Consider the following 20377-nt stretch of genomic DNA (forward strand, 5'->3'; position numbering starts at 1 on the left):
TGCAGAATTCTACACGGCGTTTTATCTGCGATTTCTTGGAAATGCTGAGTGAGCCAATGTTTTTTTGCATGAGCTGATTTTGGATTTTGAGTTGTAGTTTGGTAAGTGTTGTTGAACCTTAGTTTTTCATTTTAGAAACTGTGTGTTACATTTTTCCAAGCCAGTACTCAAAGAATGTCCAAGATCAGACATCATGGGCAGCACGGTGGCACAGTGGTGAGCACTGCTGCCTCACAGCACCAGGGTCTCAGGTTCGATTACAGCCTTGGGTGATTGTCTGTGTGGAGTTTGCACATTCTCCCCTTGTCTGCGTGGGTTTTCTCCGGGTGCTCCGGTTTCCTCCCACAGTCACAAAAATGAGTAGGTCAGGTGAATAAGCCATGCTAAATTGCCCATAGTGCTAGGTGCATTAGTCAGCGAGGGGTGGGTTACTGTTCGGAGGGTCAGTGTGGACTGGTTGGGCCGAAGGGCCTGTTTCCACACTGTAGGGAATCTAATCTAATCAACTCCATACAGGTCCTCTGACTGAGCAAGAGAGGTACTAGCAAATTGTGAAATCAAGGATAGGACAGGAAGTAGTCCCAGGACTGCTGACAATTTTCCTTCCAATACAATGTAGATAGAGACCTTCATCGTGTCACTTTGTTGCAATGTAAATATTGTCCAATGATATACTCTTTGTTTACATAGTCAGATGTTAGATAGTGGCTATCAAAGGAAGGAGGAGTGGTGTGCAGTTGAAGCTAAATTCAGGGTCTGAGGCTGCTGTAGCTTGCCACTTGGGAATTATCCCTTGTTATTTGTCAAAGGAAGGCTGGTGTTTATTTAATGCTTTTCACAACATCCAGATATGTCAAAGCACTTTGTAGCCAATGAAGTACATTTGAAGTGTGGTTATTGTTGCAGTGTAGGAAAATGGCAGCCAATTTCCTCAGAACAAACTCTCATAGACAGCAATGAGATATTGACGAGAAAATCTGTTCTTGTGATGTTGCTTGAGGGATAAATATTGGCTAGGCTACTGGGACAATTGCGTTGCCATTTGAAATAGGATAGGATCCTTTAGTTTGACCCAAACAGGCAGCACTTTGGTTTAACATTGTATCTGAAAAATGACAGCTCAGTACTAGACTGCAGTGTCAGCCTTGATCTTTGTGCTCAAACATTGGAGTAGAATTTGAATCCAGAACCTAATGACTCAGTAACAAATGAGCAAACAATTGCACCCCACATTAATTCAACTATCCTTTCAACACCCAGCAGAAAAATCGCCAACATAATTTGCTCTTCCTCATTCTTTTATCTCTCAGCAAGGTGCGTTATGGATTGAAATGCAATCATAAATGCCTTTCCTGTTCTGTTGTGGTCATGTGACATCTACAGAAGTGACTTTTACTTCTATTATGGCTAACAGGCAGCTGTATGAGAAGCGTTTCAATAAGGACACGGTAGAACCTGTTGTTTTGTGAATACAAAGCATGGTGTCAGAGTGGAGTTGAAGTTTACTGCTGAGGAGCTATAGAGAAACATAGCTTGCGAAAGACGAATGCAGGAATATTCAGAGCTGCTGAAAGTTGTTAAGGAAGAAAGACACCGACCACATCTCACACACTACCTAGGACGCTATGGCCGCATATCATAGAATCCCAACAGTGTGGAAACAGGCCCTTCAGCCCTACAAGTCCACACCGACTCACCAAAGAGTAACCCACCCAGACCCAAACCCTGAATCTACTACTCTACATTCACCTAGACTAATGCACCTAACCTACACATCCCTCAACACTGTGGGCAATTTAGCATGGCTAATTCACTTAACCTGTACATCTTTGGATTGTGGGAGAAAATTGGAGCCCCTGGAGGAAACCCACGTCGACAGAGGGAGAATGTGCAAATTCCACACAGACAGTTGTCCAAGGCTGGAATCCAGCCCGGGTCCCTGGTGCTGTGAGGCAGCAGTGCTAACCACTGAGCCACCGTGCCACTGAAGGTTTCTTCCCCTGGTGCCAGTCAAGTGAAAGTTGGTATGGTAAAACTACAAGAATACAATAGATTTAATTACCCAACCAGAGCAAAAATGCAACATTGCCATATGCACAAGTATCTACTCCCTCCACCACTGACGCTCAGTAGCAGCAATGTCTTCCATCTACAATATGCATTGCCAAAATTCACCAAGGCTCCTTAGACAGCACTTTCCAAACCTTTGAGCACAACTATCTAGAAGAATGAGGACAGCTGATACATGGCAATATCCTGGAAATTAGCGTCCGTCCCCACCCCCCATTGAATGATGTCGTAGGTGTACTTACACCAAATGGATTTCAGCAGTTCAGGAAGGCAGCTCACTGCTCATTGGCAGCTCAGGCAAGCAAGAAGTTCTGTCCAGTCAGATACCTACATCCCAGGAATGGATAAAAGCATCTTAAAGCCAATCTGTGCCTCTTAATAGGGAGGTACATTTTTTTTTCTGGAAACAAATTCCAATTTATTCTACAATTGAAGCTGATCTGGAAAAGATAGAAGAGTGTCACAGTTTGTCCCAAATCATCTGCAAGAATTCCAATGCAGTATGAAAGGCTTTGGTATGGATGAAAAGTAGGAGTGTTTTTTGTTCCCAAGGTGCAGGAGTCCCTCAAGACACAAGTAAGACTTCAGCAGGAGCAGGTAGTCACCATGAACAATGTCAGCCACCTAGGACCCTAATGCTGTTACACTGAATATTAATAGCTTTCCAGCAACTTGTGTCAGATTGCAAAAGAGCATGGGACAGGCAACATACATGGAAAGAAATATAACGGAAATGCACAATGATTCAGGTTGCAAGTTTGCTCGCTGAGCTGGAAGGCTTGTTTTCAGACATTTCGTCACCATGCGAAGGTAATATCATCAGTGAGCCACTGGTGAAGTGCTGGTGTTATGTCCTGCTTTCTATTTATGTCTTTGTCTATAAAGGTGGATGATATCATTTCCGGTTCTTTTTCTCAGAGGTTGGTAAATGGGGTACAAATCAATGTGTTTATTGACGGAATTCTGGTCTGAATACCAGGCCTCTAGGAATTCTCGTGCGTGTCTCTGTTTGGCCTGTCCTAGGATGGATGTGTTGTCCCAGTCGAAATGGTGTTTGTATGTAAGGATATTAGTGATAGTGGATCACGCCATTTGGTGGCTAGTTTGTGTTTGTGTACCCTGGTGGCTAGTTTTCTGCCTGTCTCTCTGATGTAGTGTTTGTTACAGTCCTTGCAGGGTATTTTGTAAATGACATTCGTTTTGCTGGTTGTTTGTACAGGGTCCTTTAGATTAATCCGCCGCTGTTGAAGTGTGTTGGTAGGTTGGTCGGCAACCATGGTGCCAAGGGGTTGGAATAGTCTGGTAGTCATCTTCAAGATGTATGGTAGTGTGGCTAGAGTTGGAGTACAGGTTCATAGCTCCTTGAAAGTGGAGTCGCAGGTAGAGAGGATAGTGAAGGAGGCGTTTGGTATGCTTTCCTTTATTGGTCAGAGTATTGAGTACAGGAGTTGGGAAGTCATGTTGCAGCTGTACAGGATATTGGTTAGGCCACTGTTGGAATATTGCATGCAATTCTGGTCTCCTTCCTATCGGAAAGATGTTATGAAACTTGAAAGGGTTCAGAAAAGATTTACAAGGATGTTGCCAGGGTTGGAGGATTTGAGCTAGAGGGAGAGGCTGAACAGGTTGGGGCTGTTTTCCCTGGAGCATCGGAGGCTGAGGGGTGACCTTATAGAGGTTTACAAAATTATGAGGGGCATGGATAGGATAAATAGGCAAAGTCTTTACTCTGGGGTCGGCGAGTCCAGAACTAGAGGGCATAGTTTTGGGTGAAAAGGGAAAGATATAAAAGAGACCTAAGGGGCAACTTTAGAGGGTGGTACATGTATGGAATGAGCTGCCAGAGGAAGTGGTGGAGGCTGGTACAATTGCAACATTTCAGAGGCATTTGGATAGTTATATGAATAGGAAGGGTTTGGAGGGATATGGGGCGGGTGCTGGCAGGTGGGTCTAGATTGGGTTGGGATATCTGGTCGGTATGGACTGGTTGGACCGAAAGGTCTGTTTCCATGCTGTACATCTCTATGACTCTATGTAAATGACAAAAAGTAGAGGACCCAACACCGTCCCTTGTGGCACTCCACTGGTCTCAGGCCTCCAGTCTGAAAAACAACCCTCCACCAACACCTTTGAGCCAGTTCAGTATCCAAATGGCTAGTTCTCCCTGTATTCCATGAGATCTAACCTTGTTAATCAGTCTCCCATGGGGAACCTTGTCGAACGCCTTTTGATTATTTCTACATCTTAAAAGCCTATTCTGTCATAATTTATGTGCCATCGTGACTTGTTGTATGTGCATTGACCTTATTAATTAGCTTGTGTCATGATCAATGATATCAAAACATTGCCCTTGTCATCTAGTAGCCACTGTCAAGGTTTATTGATTAGATTCCCTACAGTGTGGAAACAGGCCCTTTGGCCCAAGCAGTCCACAATGATCCCTCCAAAGGATAACCCACCCAGACCCATTTCCCTCTGACTAATGTATCTAGTACTATGGGCAATTTAGAATGGCCAATTCACCTGACCTACGCATCTTTGGCCTTGAGAGGAAACCCGTGCAGACATGGAGAGAATGTACAAACTCCACACAATCGCCCAAGGCTGGAATTAAACCTGGAACCCTGGTGCTGTGAGGCAGCAGTGCTAACCACTGAGCCACCATGCCACCCTAACTGCAGATAGCATGATAACAACTACAGACTGAGTGCCCCATGTTTGCTGCAGGGTAGCATACATTAACAAGCATAACATTTTGTGGTGTCACATGCCAGTGAGGGAGTGGAACTTCTTTTGTTTCCTGAATGTTTTAGAGTTGCCACGTGATATTTGCAAAGCACCCAGTGTGCTGCCAGTGACTCCTTGGGCCCGTAATCCTTAAGACGGACATGTGCTCACTCCACCTTCCCAAAATGATTCGAAAATCTCCCTCAAGGAACAGTTGATGGGAAAAGAGTAGATCTATACTTCATCTTTTCCACCCTGGAAGGGGACAGATGTTCATTCCTGGTTAATTGTTTCAGATATTCATTCTCCATGTCATGCTGCAAGCCAACAAATTGCAAATTACACGTGGGGAAATTGGTGTTCACCATTAGTAACTGAGATTTACTGTTAGCGATTATTGATTTACTGTTTTGGCAATCCACTGTTATCGCCTTTGGAAAAACATGTTACGTAAACTTAGATATATCAAGTTCTCTCCACGTTGGGCTACATCTTTTTTTTTGTAGCTTGACTGATATTAATGTTATAATTTGCAATGGAATGTGACAAAATATAAAAATCAATTGCACTTGATGGCACATTGTACAATTTGAATTGCCAAGTTGAAGTGTTCACATTAAAAAACACAGCTTATATATGTTTACATGAGAAAATCAGTATTGAAGTCTAATTCTGTCTATTATCAAAACAGCTTTACAGAAGCAGAGTACTCAAACAGATTGCTTATGTAAAACTAGCTTTTATTTTTGATTTTGTTTTCTTTTTAAGTCAAAAGCCTTGCATCAGTAAGATACGTTTTCTCTTAGATTGTGATTTTTTTTTTGTATTTTTCTGCATATTATTTCTTCAATTCATTGAAAAAAGATTAAGAATTTTTTTAAGTGGCAGATTGGCAACAGGAAATAGAGTTTAGTCAATTTAATGCAATGTGTAACAGCCTATGATAGTTTCCCTTTATTTCATTCATGAGGAACATCTGCTAAGCTGTAACTGTGAGCTGTAAGGCATTTTTACTTGTGAAATGAAAACTAGATTATAAGGTAGACCAAGCAGGTGGTTTTCTATTTATTTATAAGGAAATGTAACGCATTCAACAAAGAGTATTAGGTGTACAATGAAGACACAGCATTGACTAGTACAAGTGGGGGTGTTGTAAAGAATATGTTGATATCCTAACTTGTAGCTGCTTCTGAGCAAGCATTTTCTCTCATTTTGTAAATCAATGATATACTGAAATTATGATTTGTTACAAAACACAATTATTCTCACAAATGTCCTTGTACCAATAGAGGTGTGTCAGAACCTGAATCCAAATATTTTTCTTAAGCTTTGGCTCAATTAAATTACATGGAACATCGGAATCTCTGTTTTGGAATAGATAGTTACTTAAGTTTGTTGTCCTTTCCTCCAATATTAGTCTATTTTCTTTCCCATAATTAGGTAAGTTTTATGAGGAGATTATTAATATTCTTGTGTTTTTATTTAGTTGTCTTAATTAAGGAACAAGTCTGAATAAATATTATAAGCAAAAGAGACATCTATGACATCGTGTCAGTCTGGTAGCACTGCAGCTCTGAGACACTTTGTGGTTTGTCGCTGTTGACTTAGTAGTGCTATGCTGGGACTATATTCATACAGTGCCTTTGAATCCATACAGTATGGAAATAGACCATTCGGCCCAACAAGTCCACACCAACCATCTGAAGACCATTTCACTCTATCCTTGCAATCCTATACCTCCAATAACTAACCCGCCTAACCTACACATCCCTTGACATGATGGGCAATTTAGCATAGTTAATCCACCTAACCTGCACATTTTTGGACTGTGGGAGGAAACCGAAGTATCTGGAGGAAACCTGCCTAGCTGTAGGGAAAATGTGCAATTCTCCACATACATTCGATCAAGACTGGATTTCAACCCTGATCCCTGGTGCTATGAGGCAGCAGTGGTAACCACTGAGCAACAATGCTGCCCTATTAATAGGAAATTATTGCTAATAAACAGAATTAAATATGGTATCACCAAGGTATCTGGAAACCAGAAATCTACAGACCACATATAACCCTAATTTGACAGCATCTCCAATGTTTAGTGCATGATAATCTAAAAACAGCCAACATCTAGGAACTCCTGTGCTGATAACACACACATTCCTAAGGAAGGGAAAGGAAGTCATATGCATTCAACATTAGAATTTGTGCCCAATGCGAAGGTAGGCTGATGGTCCTGGCATTAATTCAGTACTATCCAAAAAACATGTCATTAATGCTGTCATTAGGCAATTAAAGAATTGCATGGAGTTTGTGTCTAATTAAAATGCACGCTGGCTCTGGGTCAGCTTTGTGCATTGTTTCTAAAGGTTTGGAGCCCTTGAGTTTGCAAGAATGTACTGGATGAAGAGTCAGACTTAGACTAATGAGAGCAATGCTCAATGCAGTTTAGCTGTTTGGTATTAATAGCCCATAGTTAGTGTCCTAATCACATGACCAAAATTGAATTTTTGTAATAATTCTAAATCTGAATAGCAATGAAAAATGTTTTAATAGAATTCCTTTACATATTCACGTGGGTATTCAACTTGATTATTTTTGGCCAAGTTTTATAACAATATTTTCTTGGTTGTACATAATCCCATTTATTGACCCCAACCCCACCCCATCCCATTCCACCCCCGACCCCCCCCATCTCCAGAGTCAAATTTGAATTAACATTTATTGCAATCTGAAGGAGTTGAGTAATAACACAAAACATGATAGTTTATACAAAGTAACTTGTGCTTATGACATTTCCATATAGCAGGGGAACACTCAGTCACAACTTACATAAGCATAGCAGATTTCATTTATTAGCAGTCAGGTTTATGTTGAATTAGTATGAATTTACTGGTCATAATTTGCTGCACATCAGCCTGAATATGTTTTGAGTTGCTCAAGTTTAATTTTACAAACGTGCCACGTCAAGCAAGTGCACTTGCTGTCCAAAATGATACATTACACTTTCTGTTGACCATGGGATACATGAAAATCTGCAGAGAACCCAATTATTGGGTTTGTCTCAGAAATGCACTAAACAATTACTTCTGGGGTAAGGAAAGCATTAAGCAGCAAAGTCATTGATAAAAAAAATAAGCCGTATCATCATAATAGGATGAATTATAATAATGCAAATATCTATATAGGGAACTGTCTGTGATTCTTTCTGGCAATGAGCTGTGGTTTGCCTGCAGATGAGACCCCGAACCTAAACTGATGAGAGATCAGTCTTTAAAGGGGGACTGTGATTTTCAAATTACTTTGAGTTGAATCTACAATCTCATGTAAGATTTATTTTTGAGGATATTTTAAAAACTTGTTTTTTCAGCCATTTTTGAAGAATATTGACCAACGTTTGCACTGAGCTAATTTTAATTGCTCAAATTGTTGACTTTTTTTTAATAAGGGCCCTCCAATGAACAAAATAATAAAATTCCTATTAGGAAAAATAGATGAACAGGAGGAAAGAAGAAACAATTGATCAAGTGAAGTTATACCTAAGTTAGCCAGCCTTTACCAGGGAGCCATGTTTACACACTGTTCTTACATAGAAAATTGTCTTTCCAATTCTTAGCTCACTCAAGAAGATATTTTTGTCCATTTTCTTGGAAATTAATGTCTCGGCAACCTCTACTACAGGAACTAATTGCTACTAGCTGCCATTGTAACTGCAGTTGTGAATGGTTGTATCTCTGGTCCATTGCAAGCTGCCACAGGGAGTCTGAGCAACATCATGCAATCTGTAGCTAATATACATAACCAGAAATTGACTGATGTAATATTTGATAGGGCAAGTGGTTTGACTGCCCTCTGTCCAGGTAATGGGATGGTCAGATAACACACTTGTGCATTCGTGACTGGGTTTCTCTAAAACCTGTTGTATCATCGATCACCCTCATTTTGCCATGAGCAGCAAGGACTTGTATTCTATCAAAACGTGTCTGTGATTAGCAATGCATGATCTAGAAGTGAATTCCAACTTCCCAGATAGTGAAGATAGCATTTCTATTATGTTAAAATGCTAGGGTTGTTCAAGTCATAAAAATGGGAATTACTGTATCATAGCCAGCCAAGCTACTCTCCTTCTTGATCAATGTACAGAATGAAAGCCAATGCAGTCAATGAGGTCATTTTAACCGCAAGTTAAGCATCTTGTAACTTTTTTATTAATTCATGAAATCTGGGCATCGCTGGTTGGGTTGGCACTTATTCCAAAGGACAATAAAAAGTCAATCATTTTACAATGGGACTAGAGTCTCATGTAAGCTAGAATTGCCAAGGATTGCAGACTTCCTTCTCTAAAGAAGATTAGTGAATGAGATTTTATATTCTTAACAACAATCGACAGTGGTTACATGTCACCGTTAAGCTAGTTTCTCATTCCAGGTAATTTTTCATTGCAAAATTCACCATCTGCCTTTGGTGGGGTTCAAACCAATGTCTGCAGCCTGGGGTAAATTGACGTTACTGCTATACTGCTATACTGCTATGTCTCCTTATAATTACACTTGGTATGTCTGAATAGGGGGATATCAACAACAAATCCCCGATAAACTCCAAGACTGATCACTTTTGTGCTGCATCTTGTATAACTCTGCCACCTGAGCCCAAAACCTTTTTTGGAGGGGAATGCGGGTAGAGGGCTGATGGGTATATTATATTGCCCTACTCATTCTTCCTAAGAAAATGGCTCTCTTCACACTTTTACTGTTTTAAATTTCTTATGGCACTTGTCCTGCCATTCCACCAGACTATCATCGTTTTCTTGAAATAAACTATTATCTTTTCGTGATATTTCCAAGTTTTCTTTTGATCATCAAAGTTTGAAATTCTGCCCTGAGCATTCAAGTATAGATCACTTAATATAGAACATTAGAAGCATTTGTCCTCTTAATGACCTTGGAGGACACAATTATACACCATCCTTCAGTCCAAAAATAACTCATCATCTCTACACTCTGTCTCTATTCACTCAGATAGCTTCACTGCCCCTTTTTAATCCCATGGGCTTCACCTCTGCTGCCAAGTGTCATGTAGCATTTCATCACATACCTTTTGGATGTCCTTGTATGCCACATCAATTGCGTTCCCCTTATCGATTTGTTACTGCATCAAAAAGCTCAAGAAAGCTAGTTAAATATGCCTTTAATAAATCCAACTGGAATTCTTTCATTACTTGACATTTGTCCAGATTATCATTGTTAAAACCTTTCAAATTGACTAGTGTTTAGTTATTGTGTTAATACTTACACATTTTCCTTACCAATGGGGTAAATATGCGTAATTCTCTAATCTGTCAGTACTGTTCTTATGCATGCAGCAATTCTCAAATATTTCTCAGGATTCTCAAATGCATTCCATCTGGTCCTGATGACTTGTCAAATTAAATACAGCTAACTCTCCTAAAACATTCTCTTTATCAATTTTTACATTATGTCATTTCTCAACTGCCTCTTCTTTCATTATGGAATCTGTAGTATTTTCTTTTTTAGTAAAGTTAGATGCAAAATCTTCATTTAGTACCTCAGCCACATCCCCTGCCTCCATCTGTAAATCACCTTTTTGATCCCTAATCACCTCTATTCTTTTTATTAAATTTAAAATAAATATTCACTTACTGTAATCATATGCTGCAGCCAACTTGTAGAGGACACACAAATAGGTGGAAAGGCAATTTGCAAGAAGGATACAAACAGCTTATAAAAGGACATTGATAAGTTACGTAAGTGGCAAATAGTTGGCAAATGGAGTATAATGTGGGAAAATATGAAGTTGGTCTTTTTGGAAGAGAGAACAAAAGACCAAAATATTATTTAAATAGAGAAAAAAATTGCAGAAAGGTGCAAAACAAATGGACTTGGGGGGGGTGGGGGGTACTTGTGCACAAAACAAACTAGCACATAGGTGCAGCAGATGTTCAGGAAGGTTAATTGGAATGTTGGTCCTTAATTCAAGGATGTTGGGGTAGAACAGCAGGGAAGTCTTACTGCAGCTGGACAAGATGATGGTGAGACCACATCTGGAGTACTTGAGCAGTTTGGTCCCCTTATTTAAGGACAGATAACATTTCGTTGGAGGCAGTTCAAAGAACATTCACTAAGTATGTAAAGAATATTCTCTGAGCAATGGCTAAACAAGTTGGGACTCTACTCACTGAAGTTTAGAAGAATGAGCAGTGGTCTCATTGAAACATGTAGGATTCTTAAGGGCATTGACAGGATAAATATTGAGATGATTTTTCATCTCACGTGAGAGTCTAATACCAGAGATTATAGTCCCAGAATAAAGAGGCGTTGATTTAAGACTGAGATGAGGAGGACTTTCTTTTCTCAGATAGCTGAGAATTTTTGGAACTCCTGGTAACATATCACTGTCAGAGCAAAACCCTTGTGTATATTTAAGGCTGACATAGATAAAGTCTTGATCAGTCAGTGACTCAAGGGTTATGGGGAAGACACAAGAAAATGAACGTGAGGAATGTTGGATCAGAATGACACTACTGAATGCTGCAGCAGATTTGAGGGGCCCGACGGCCCACTCCTATTCCTATTTCTTACAGCCTTATACCTATAGATTTTTTTTCTAACTTCCTATTTATCTTTGTCATCAGGCTCCTCTCTTCCTCCTTCTTAGCTTTCCTTTTTTTTGTCTTCCTTCTTGTACTTTCTATACAGTACCTGATTTTCAGTTGCATCATAAACCTGATATCATTAATACACACCATGTTTCTGTTTCAGGTTACCCTGTACCCCTTTAATCATCTGGGAAGCTCTAGATTTATTTTCCTTTTTCAGTTATCGGACTGTAACTTCACTATTCCTGTTTAAAGTCAACTCATTCTTGTGTTCTAATTTTCCTCACCAACCTTTGATTCCAGTTTACCTTGGCCAGACCTATTCTAACCCCACTACAACTGGCCTCCAACAATTCATTGTAATTACTTTGGTTTGTTTCTTGTCGTTTTCCATAGCTGTCCTAAATCTTGCAATATTCTCAACACTGTTCTTTAAAGGTTTCCACTAATGACACTTGTTCTACTTCATCTAGCTCAATCCTAGAATCAGTTTCCAGTAATTACACTTTTTATGTGTGATTGGAACCATACTGATCTGAAATATTCTCCTGAACACACTTCAGAAATTCCTCTCCACTTTCTGACATTGACATTAATTATTCTAATTTACACTGGAATAAGAATGAAAGCCCTATTATAAATACTGTAGTTTTGGCATCTCTCAGTCCTTTCTATCTTGCCCCTGAGTTGGACATCTTCAGAACAAACCAGTTGTTTTGTTGCATTTCCATTGGTTTTTAGATCTAATAGATCCCCTTTAGGACATCCTCTCCCACCAGCAGTTTGATAATTTGTTTAATCAATGCTATGTTAATTTATTTCCTTTCCTATCATCCCTGATATCCTTGCATTCAGGAATATTTAGTACACAGTCCTGCCTTATTTGAGTCAGCTATCTGTTATTGGTATGTCATATCTCAGATGCACCTGCAAGGTGTCAACTTACTTATCATCACCTGTCTGTTCACATATATGCAGTCTGAACCTATCTTGAACCTCATTGTATTCCATTGTACCCTGCTGTTACATAAAGTCAATAGGTTAAGCATAAGACAGTAGTGAAGCAGTGGTTTTAGAATAACTCTCAAGAAAGTGTATTCTATTGAAAAAGAAAAAGAATCTATGATAAGGATGCAACATCCATGGCTAAATAGGAATTTAAGGATGGGATTGAATTGATAGCAAAGATGTACAATTGTGAAAACGTGTTTTTAACTGTTGACTGAAATGAGAAAATAACTGTTCTAAGAACTAAGGATTGCTGCATGTTTTGGAAGCAAGTAACCTGACACTCATTGTAGACATTTTTTACACAGTTGTTTGTTCACACAATGGTTAGAGTTTGGCTGCAGATAAATTGGAGCCGAGAGACTGTTTATTGTTGTACGTATGGTTTGTACAAGTAGCTGATTAGTCTGTGGACCGGTGGCCACTTAATAATGACAAATGACTTTTGCGTGCCAACGGCAATGTGATTGGTTCTCTGGTAGATGAGCAGTTTGGGATTTGAGTATGGTATAGATTACGGATTGATTTACAGACAGAAAACAGAGTAAGAATAAACATCATTCTTGCGTTAGCAGGTTGATTAGTGAGCTACAGCAAAGATTAGTTCTTGGTCCCCAGCTGTTCACAGTATATATCAAGACTGGGGAATCCTGTACCATAGGGCACAGTTTAAAGGACTGAGGTGTGGATTATGACCCATTGGAGTTCTGTACCATAAAGACCTGTGGAAGCTCAGTCTTTGAGTATGTTTAAATTAGTGGTTGATAGATTTCTGCTTGCCAGTGGTGTTAAGAATCATGGGGATAGTGTGGGTAAAAGGTATGATTAAATGGTTGAGCAGGCTTGATGGACTGATTGGCCTACTCCTGTTCCTAACCTTTAAAACTTCCATGAATTCTGGAAAGGTTGCAGCAGATTGGAGAGTCATAAATATAACTTTCTATTTGAGAAAGTAGGAACTTGTTGCAGTCCTCTTCAAACTCCGAGGAGCAGAAGCATTCTTGATGAAGAGCTAATGCTGGCAACAGCGACTCTCCTGTTTCTTGGATGCTGCCTGACCAGCTGTGCTTTTCCAGCGTCACACTTTGTTTTGTCTCTGATCTCCAGCATCTGCAGTCCCCACTTTCCCCTCCCATCCTAACCTCCCCAAGTTCACAGCTGTTATCTGGAGCTGAACACATGCTCCAATTGTAGGTCATGGCACCGCCCTCATGACCTGTCCTACCTGCCATCTTCCTTTCCACCTATCCACTCCACCCTCCTCTCTGACCTATGACCTTCACCCCCACCCCCATTCACCCATTGTACTCTTTGCTACCTTCCCCCACCCTCTTCTCTAACCTATCACCTTCATCCCCACCCTCATTCACCCATTATACTCTTTGCTACCTTCCCCCACCCTCTTCCCTGACCTATCACCTCCATCCCCTCACCCATTCACCTATTGTACTATATACTACTTTCTCCCCACCCTACCCCCCTCTCATTTATCTCTCCACCCTGCAGGCTTCCTGCCTCTATTCCTGATGAAGGACTTTTGTCCGAAACGTCGATTTTCCTGCTCCTCGAAGGCTGCCTGACCTGCTGTGCTTTTCCAGCACCACTCTAATCGAGACACATGCTACAATTGGCAGTTTGACCACCATATGTTCACAAATAAGGGTCAACTGAGTTTGTTAATTGACCCCATAATACATTTAGGAATGGGCAGTCTTTTTTTAAAAAAAAACTGTTTTCAATAATGCTAGAAAGAAGCAAGACACTATTTTTGGAGGTTATCTTGTGTGTTGAGGGCATTGCCACAAAGTACAAGTCGAAGCAGAAGTAGATACTTGGGCCTTCAAGCTTGCTCCACCATTTGGTAAGATCATGGCTGATCTGTTTTTGTTTTGTTTTGAATTTCACATTCCCACGTATCCCTTTTGATCCTTTAACCCTAATGAAAAGCTACCAACCTTTCCCTAAAAGAATCAGTGATCCCGCTTCCAATGTAGAGAGTTCCAAGGTTGTTAAACCCCCGAGAGAAAAGATTTCACCTCATCTCACTCTGAAAAGGATAGCCCCTAATTTTAAAACATAGTGCCCCTAGTTCTGAACTCACCCACAAGAGGAAACTTTCCTTCTATGTCATCCTGTCAAGATCTTTCAGCACCACACATTTCAATCAAATCATACCTAACTCTGCTAAACTCCACTGGAAGCCAACCCAGCCTGTCGAACGTATTCTCATTAGAAAACCATTCACTCCGCGTACCAATCTAATAAACCTTCCTTCTACCTTGCAGTGACATTAAAACCTACCCATTCACCCTTTGTGTTTCCTTGCTAATGTCATCAATCTATCCCCACCCAAGGCTCTGAACTAACCTGGGTCCAGGATGCTAATAGGGCCATTATTAGTGGAAACTGCCTAATACTGGTGCTGCCTGGACTATTGGAGCTCCTAGCCATTCACATTAGCTTGGAAGTGCATGCCTGACACTGAGAACTAGAAGTTGCACTATCTAGACTCTAAGACGCTGGAGCAGAAATAGACCATTCAGCCCATCAAGCCTGCTCTCCCATTCAATGAGATTATGTTTGATCTAATAATTCTCAACTCCAACTTCCTGCCTTATCCCCATATCCCTTGATCCCCTTGCAGATTTAAAAACTTGTCTGTCTCAGTCTTGAATATACTTTTAATGACTCAACCTTCATAGCTCTCCATGATAAAGAATTTCACAGATTCATTGCTCTTAGAAGAAATTCTTTTTCATTTCCATCTTAAATGGGCAACTTCTTATTCTGAGATTATACACTCTGCACCTAGACACTCCCACATGTGGAACCAACCTTTTGTATCTAAACCATCAAGTCCTTGAAAAATCCTGTATTTTCAATAAGGTCTCTCATTCTTCTAGATTCCAGCAAGTACAAGTACAACCTGCTAAACTTCTCCTCATAAAACAGTCCCTCCAATCAGCCCCATTGTGAACCTTCTGATTGTTTCCAGTGTCAGTACATCCATTTTTAAATCAGGGGACAAAAATCTATTCATGTAGTTCACCTGCAAAAACATTATAGATGCAGGACAAGTTTACTTTAAGTCTGTAGCCTTGCTTCCAATTTATCTTGTGGGGATAGGATTTGAACTCTGGTCCCAGAACATTGCTTGGATCTCTAGATTAATATCCTAGTGATAATATCTCTAGGACGTCAACTCCCCTCACATGATTTGGACCCCGGAATAAGAACGTTGATCTTCAAAGTTAGCTGCTGACGAAGTTAAATAAATATGTGCCGTGGAGTTTAGAAGGATTAAAATGATTTCATTAAAACATGCAAGATTCTGAAAGGAATTGGCAGAAACAACACTGAGAGTTTATTTCCTTTGAATGAAGCAATTAGAACATGGGGACTCAGCCTCAGGATAAAGGTGTCAGTCATTGCAGAGAAATCTCTTCATTCAGAGGCTTGTAAATCTTTGGAATTTTTAATCCCAGATGATTGCCAGATGAATTATATTTGTAGGCCATTGATCAGATTTAACAAGCGTTCTGTTACCTGCCAAGTCAGATGCTTCTTGCAAGTGGTCATTCCATCCATTGGGTGAACAGCAACACAACTGACTGAGACATTGTAGAAGTCAGGTTAATAATGCCACTGGAAATGATGTGTTTTTGCTCTACTCCAGAATTTTTCTTTTAGTGATTGCCCATGAGACCTATTACCCTTGCCCAAGTAGGCCAAGCTTGGAGTGTCCTCTGCTCAGTGTTTGAGATGCTCTATTGTGTCCCTGTTTCCAGAAGCTGCTTTGCCCCATTAGAAGTGGTTATAATAATGTACCTTATAATGTTCCAACTGCCTGCCTTGGCATTCTCACCAAGTTGTGAGTTATGACAGGTACACGTGAGTCCCATCATGGCGTTCAGATAGAATGCCAGATCTCATCTGAGGATTTCTTGGTCATCTCCTACTGCAATTCATGCATGATATTTGATGAACTTCTGGGAGATAAAAGACATGATTTGGAATTAACAAGAAGAAAGGATTCAATCATTTTCCAGAGAGTGGGGGTAGCATCAGATCAACAAGAGTACGTGTTGTGTGCCACATAGTTGTGAGATATATAATTTTGTACGCATGTATTTGGGAAACCCATATCCTTCCATCTCTAAAGGTTATGTCCTCCACCATTCTGCTTTCTCCTCTCCAGTGGTCAGAGTGATAATGACTGGAGGGTCATCCCCATTTCTCTGAATTATCTGCTTGAGCAGGAATAGAAAGGATACATGTTAGAAATAGGGTATGTGGAGAGAATAAAATAATACTATTTGTGGAGGTTCATTGTGAGGAATGAGTATGAGACTGCACTTAAGATGAGGTTGAGTGCCTTTGTTGATTGTAAATATTACTTTTGCCTTCTCAGCCTTCTTCCCTGATGTGAGCAAATCCCAAAGTTATAATTCTGTTTTCGTAATTCTAAATATCTCTGGTTCCTTGTAAAATTTAATTGCCTTGTTTTACTCTTTTTTTTATTAAGGACACTTTGTGCATTGCTGTGCAATCAGTTTACATCATGGCTAATAGAAGTTCTTGTCACTTCATTTTTAACCATCTTTTTATAAACATGTTCTTTTCGAAAGTTAATGTTGGAGAGGAAAAGCGAATCAGAAAAATCTGTTGCCTTTAAGCGAACTAACAATGCACCACAAAGATAGCAAAAGAAGAGAATTGAGGATTCATGGAAGTTATAAGCAAGGCTTTGACAAATGACCAGAAGGAACATATGCTGGAGGAGTCGGAAAACAATTGCTAGTTTGTGCACATTGCCAGAGGATTGAAAAGGCAACTGCGCACTTGGCTCTTGGCACAAGTAATTTTCATCTGCAGTTTTCCCGACCAAGAAAGTCTATAAAGACAAAACAATTGCAAAGCATGCCTTTTCTGTTTAGTTGGATCAAAAACAATTCGATGGAAAACTGTCATGTTGAGTCTCTCGGCCACAAAAAAAAATTACTTGCTGTGCTCAGATCAAGAATGCATTTGGCCTGTCCTTCATTGAGCTGCGAAACAATTCTGGAAAAGAAAACTCAGAAGATGACTCACCTTGGCATGCTGTTTCGCACTCCTGTCAGCTGCGTATCAAATTTGTACAATGTAGAGATAGATGTAAATGTATCCGAAGATACAGCTGATGCATTCATATTCCAGATTATTTCGTTGAGTAAAAACTGAATATTCTGAAGAGGAAGTATAATCTTTGAGGCACTGATGTAATTTTTAGAAAAATATTCCTGACAATTAAACATTGGATATTATTTCAATAGGGAGGTAAGTGGCTCAAGAGGTGAGAATGCTCTCTTTTAATCTCTGGCATCATGATTTCAATCCAGATCAGACTACTGGATCAAATCTGTTTTTGGTGCTAGCTGGAAGCTTTCTCAGTTAAATGACATTGGGCCGCCTCAACACTATTGCCTGCTGACCTAAATACACGACATGAAACTGACCATAATTCAGCACTGTGGACATTTAATTGGCAACTCTAATGAGAGAGGCCACAATGTTGTGTGGTGTAGGAAATGGAAACATGAATCTGATGCAGCAGGGGTTCTGAAGTTAAGGCAGGTTGCTGGGCAGGAGAATCTTAGCTTTACATCATCTCCAAACTTTTTTTATATTTGGAACAGGCCGTCCATTTGTAACATCACTACTTCTGCAAAAATAATATAATTCTTTCTATTAATTTTGTCCCACAAAAACCGAACTGGTCTCCATGATCTACATGCTATGCATAAACCTGATTTGACAAACATAGTTCCTGATTAAAATATTAATTGCAGAGATTCTGAATGTAGTTATGCCCCAAAATAAGCAGTATATTCTATTTATCCCAAACTACATACAAAAAGAATGAAAAAACAGGAAAGTGAAGTCAGCTGGCCAAATTGTTCTCTCACTTATGAGCCATGTGCTGTAGTATCAAAAATTCCCATCACATTTCAATTTTAATATCTTTTGGAAAGCTACCAGCAGTTTTTTATAGTCCAATGCGTACATCCCAGAAATGAATGATGATAACTCAGTTATTTTCTCTTAACATCAATCCTTTGACTCAGTTACTTTTCAATTAATATTAAAAGAACTATAATTTGGAAAATAATTGAAACCGCAGTGTTATTTAGATCTGAACCATTTTACATTCTTGGCAGCTGACAAAGGGTAGCACTGTGCCTTGTGGCAAGAATCAAGCAAATTTACACGTTTGCAGTGGTATGTAAACACACTGCTGCTCATCAGTATGTATTGTGATTTCTTGCTCATTAGCATACTTTTCCCACAGAATGTAAAAACTCATTTCAATTGGATGATCAGAGACTTGGAAACGTGCCTATTTTTGTTTTGAGCTCACCCCAGGGTAGTGAGCAGCCTGTGTAGCTTTATCAGCAGAGATCAGCTTGTCTGTCAGTGTACCTCGAATGAATTACACTCCTCTGAGCACAACCATCCAAAATATTTTATTTTCTGCCGGTCCAGAGATTAATCAGCAATGGACATCTGTCTGTGCTGTTATTCAGTCCCTGGCGATAACTGCAGTGAAGTCGCTGTGGTGCATTTTTTGAAGTGGGTGGTTGAAACAGTTTCTTAAGCTTATTTTTTTCCAGTTTTAGCTGTTGCCTTTAGTCTGGTGCGGATGCAAAAATAACACAAGAGCATGCAGAAATAAATCTTGACTTCTTTCTCTTCTCTACAGGCGGCACATGCCAAAGCAATGCACTTCCTGCCTTAATGCGGCCGCCAGTCCCAGCTATGCAGCCAACCTTGGATGTTAAACCATTTCTTCCATTCCCACTGGACTCTGCTGCTGCGGTCAGCTTATTCCCCAATTTTAATGCGGTGAGTTCTTTGGTTCTATTCTCTGTTGTTGATCAGAGATAAATTTGATGGATGCTGTGGTAACATTTCAGCGGCTGCTTTACTATACCTGAAAGAGGAAAGGATGGCAGGCATACATGATGAGTCCTTTAGAAAATGTCCACAAGTTGATGCTCTTAGACTGTTTACAATTTTACTTCATGATAAAACTGCATGTTAGATTGTTTGAGTGGAAGCTGCATATGGTGCATCTGTGGCTACTGTGGAGCCCTTTTCATTGTATTCTCCAGAGAGGGAAGAAAACATCAATAATTCATGCATAAAATAAACCATTTTTTTCTGTGTAGTTTATTGATTTTCATCAAATGTGCTATAATAAATATGTTTATCAACATTTTATGCACAAACCTTTCACACACAAAGATGAAGTGCATTGTACTTTGGCCCAATAAATGAGAGATGTCAGAGTTAGAAATGCAGGATCCTGTAAGGCTCAAACAGACCTACTGCAAAGTTGATTGAGAGCAGATATTGTTCATTGGACTTGTGTATTTAGGAGCTGGCATGGTGGTAATGTCCCTGTCTTTTGAACCAGAATCCCAGATTCATGTCCCCCCCTCCCCCCAACCCCTCACCCCAAGGGGTGCATCTGAACATGTTGATTAGCAAAATATCTGGGAGCTAGGGGTCTGAATGAGAGATAGGTACTGCAGGGGTTGAGGTGCATTTTCTCTCTCACCAATTCCAATTTGGTCTCGTCATTTCCCTTGTTTTCATGCCTTTTTCATTGTTGCACTGGTGAGCATCTTTGCTAATTTCGGTAATTTGGTGGTGGTTTACCAAAACAAAAGCTGAATTATTCTACACTGGAGTGTTGTTGCTGAATTGGACAAGGTCCAGAAGGAAAAGGTAAGAACATATCTTTGTACTAGACTGGCAACAAAACCTTTGCAAATCCTTGAATGTTTCTTCTGTGTAATCCAACATATGGATATTGGTGTATAAAATACAATGTATTTTCTTGCAAGTTATCAAAGAACCACATGCCTTGTAACATATTACAGCTGTAAGACTGAGTTTTGTATAACTATTTAGTACCAA

The 20377-nt window shown here is 39.9% G+C and overlaps 1 protein-coding gene across 3 annotated transcripts in view; it reads left to right on the top strand.

Annotated features, from left to right (window-relative positions):
- LOC140480421 (zinc finger protein 385D-like) overlaps positions 1–20377 on the top strand; it is a 1040629-nt gene that overhangs the window by 709706 nt on the left and 310546 nt on the right. For all 3 annotated transcript variants that reach the window (XM_072575258.1, XM_072575256.1, XM_072575257.1), the window contains one exon: positions 19155–19297. In XM_072575258.1, the coding sequence (XP_072431359.1) occupies positions 19155–19297 (143 nt within the window). The remainder of the gene's footprint in view (positions 1–19154; positions 19298–20377) is intronic.

Source organism: Chiloscyllium punctatum, chromosome 8 (assembly GCF_047496795.1).
Source record: "Chiloscyllium punctatum isolate Juve2018m chromosome 8, sChiPun1.3, whole genome shotgun sequence".
NCBI lineage: Eukaryota > Metazoa > Chordata > Chondrichthyes > Orectolobiformes > Hemiscylliidae > Chiloscyllium > Chiloscyllium punctatum.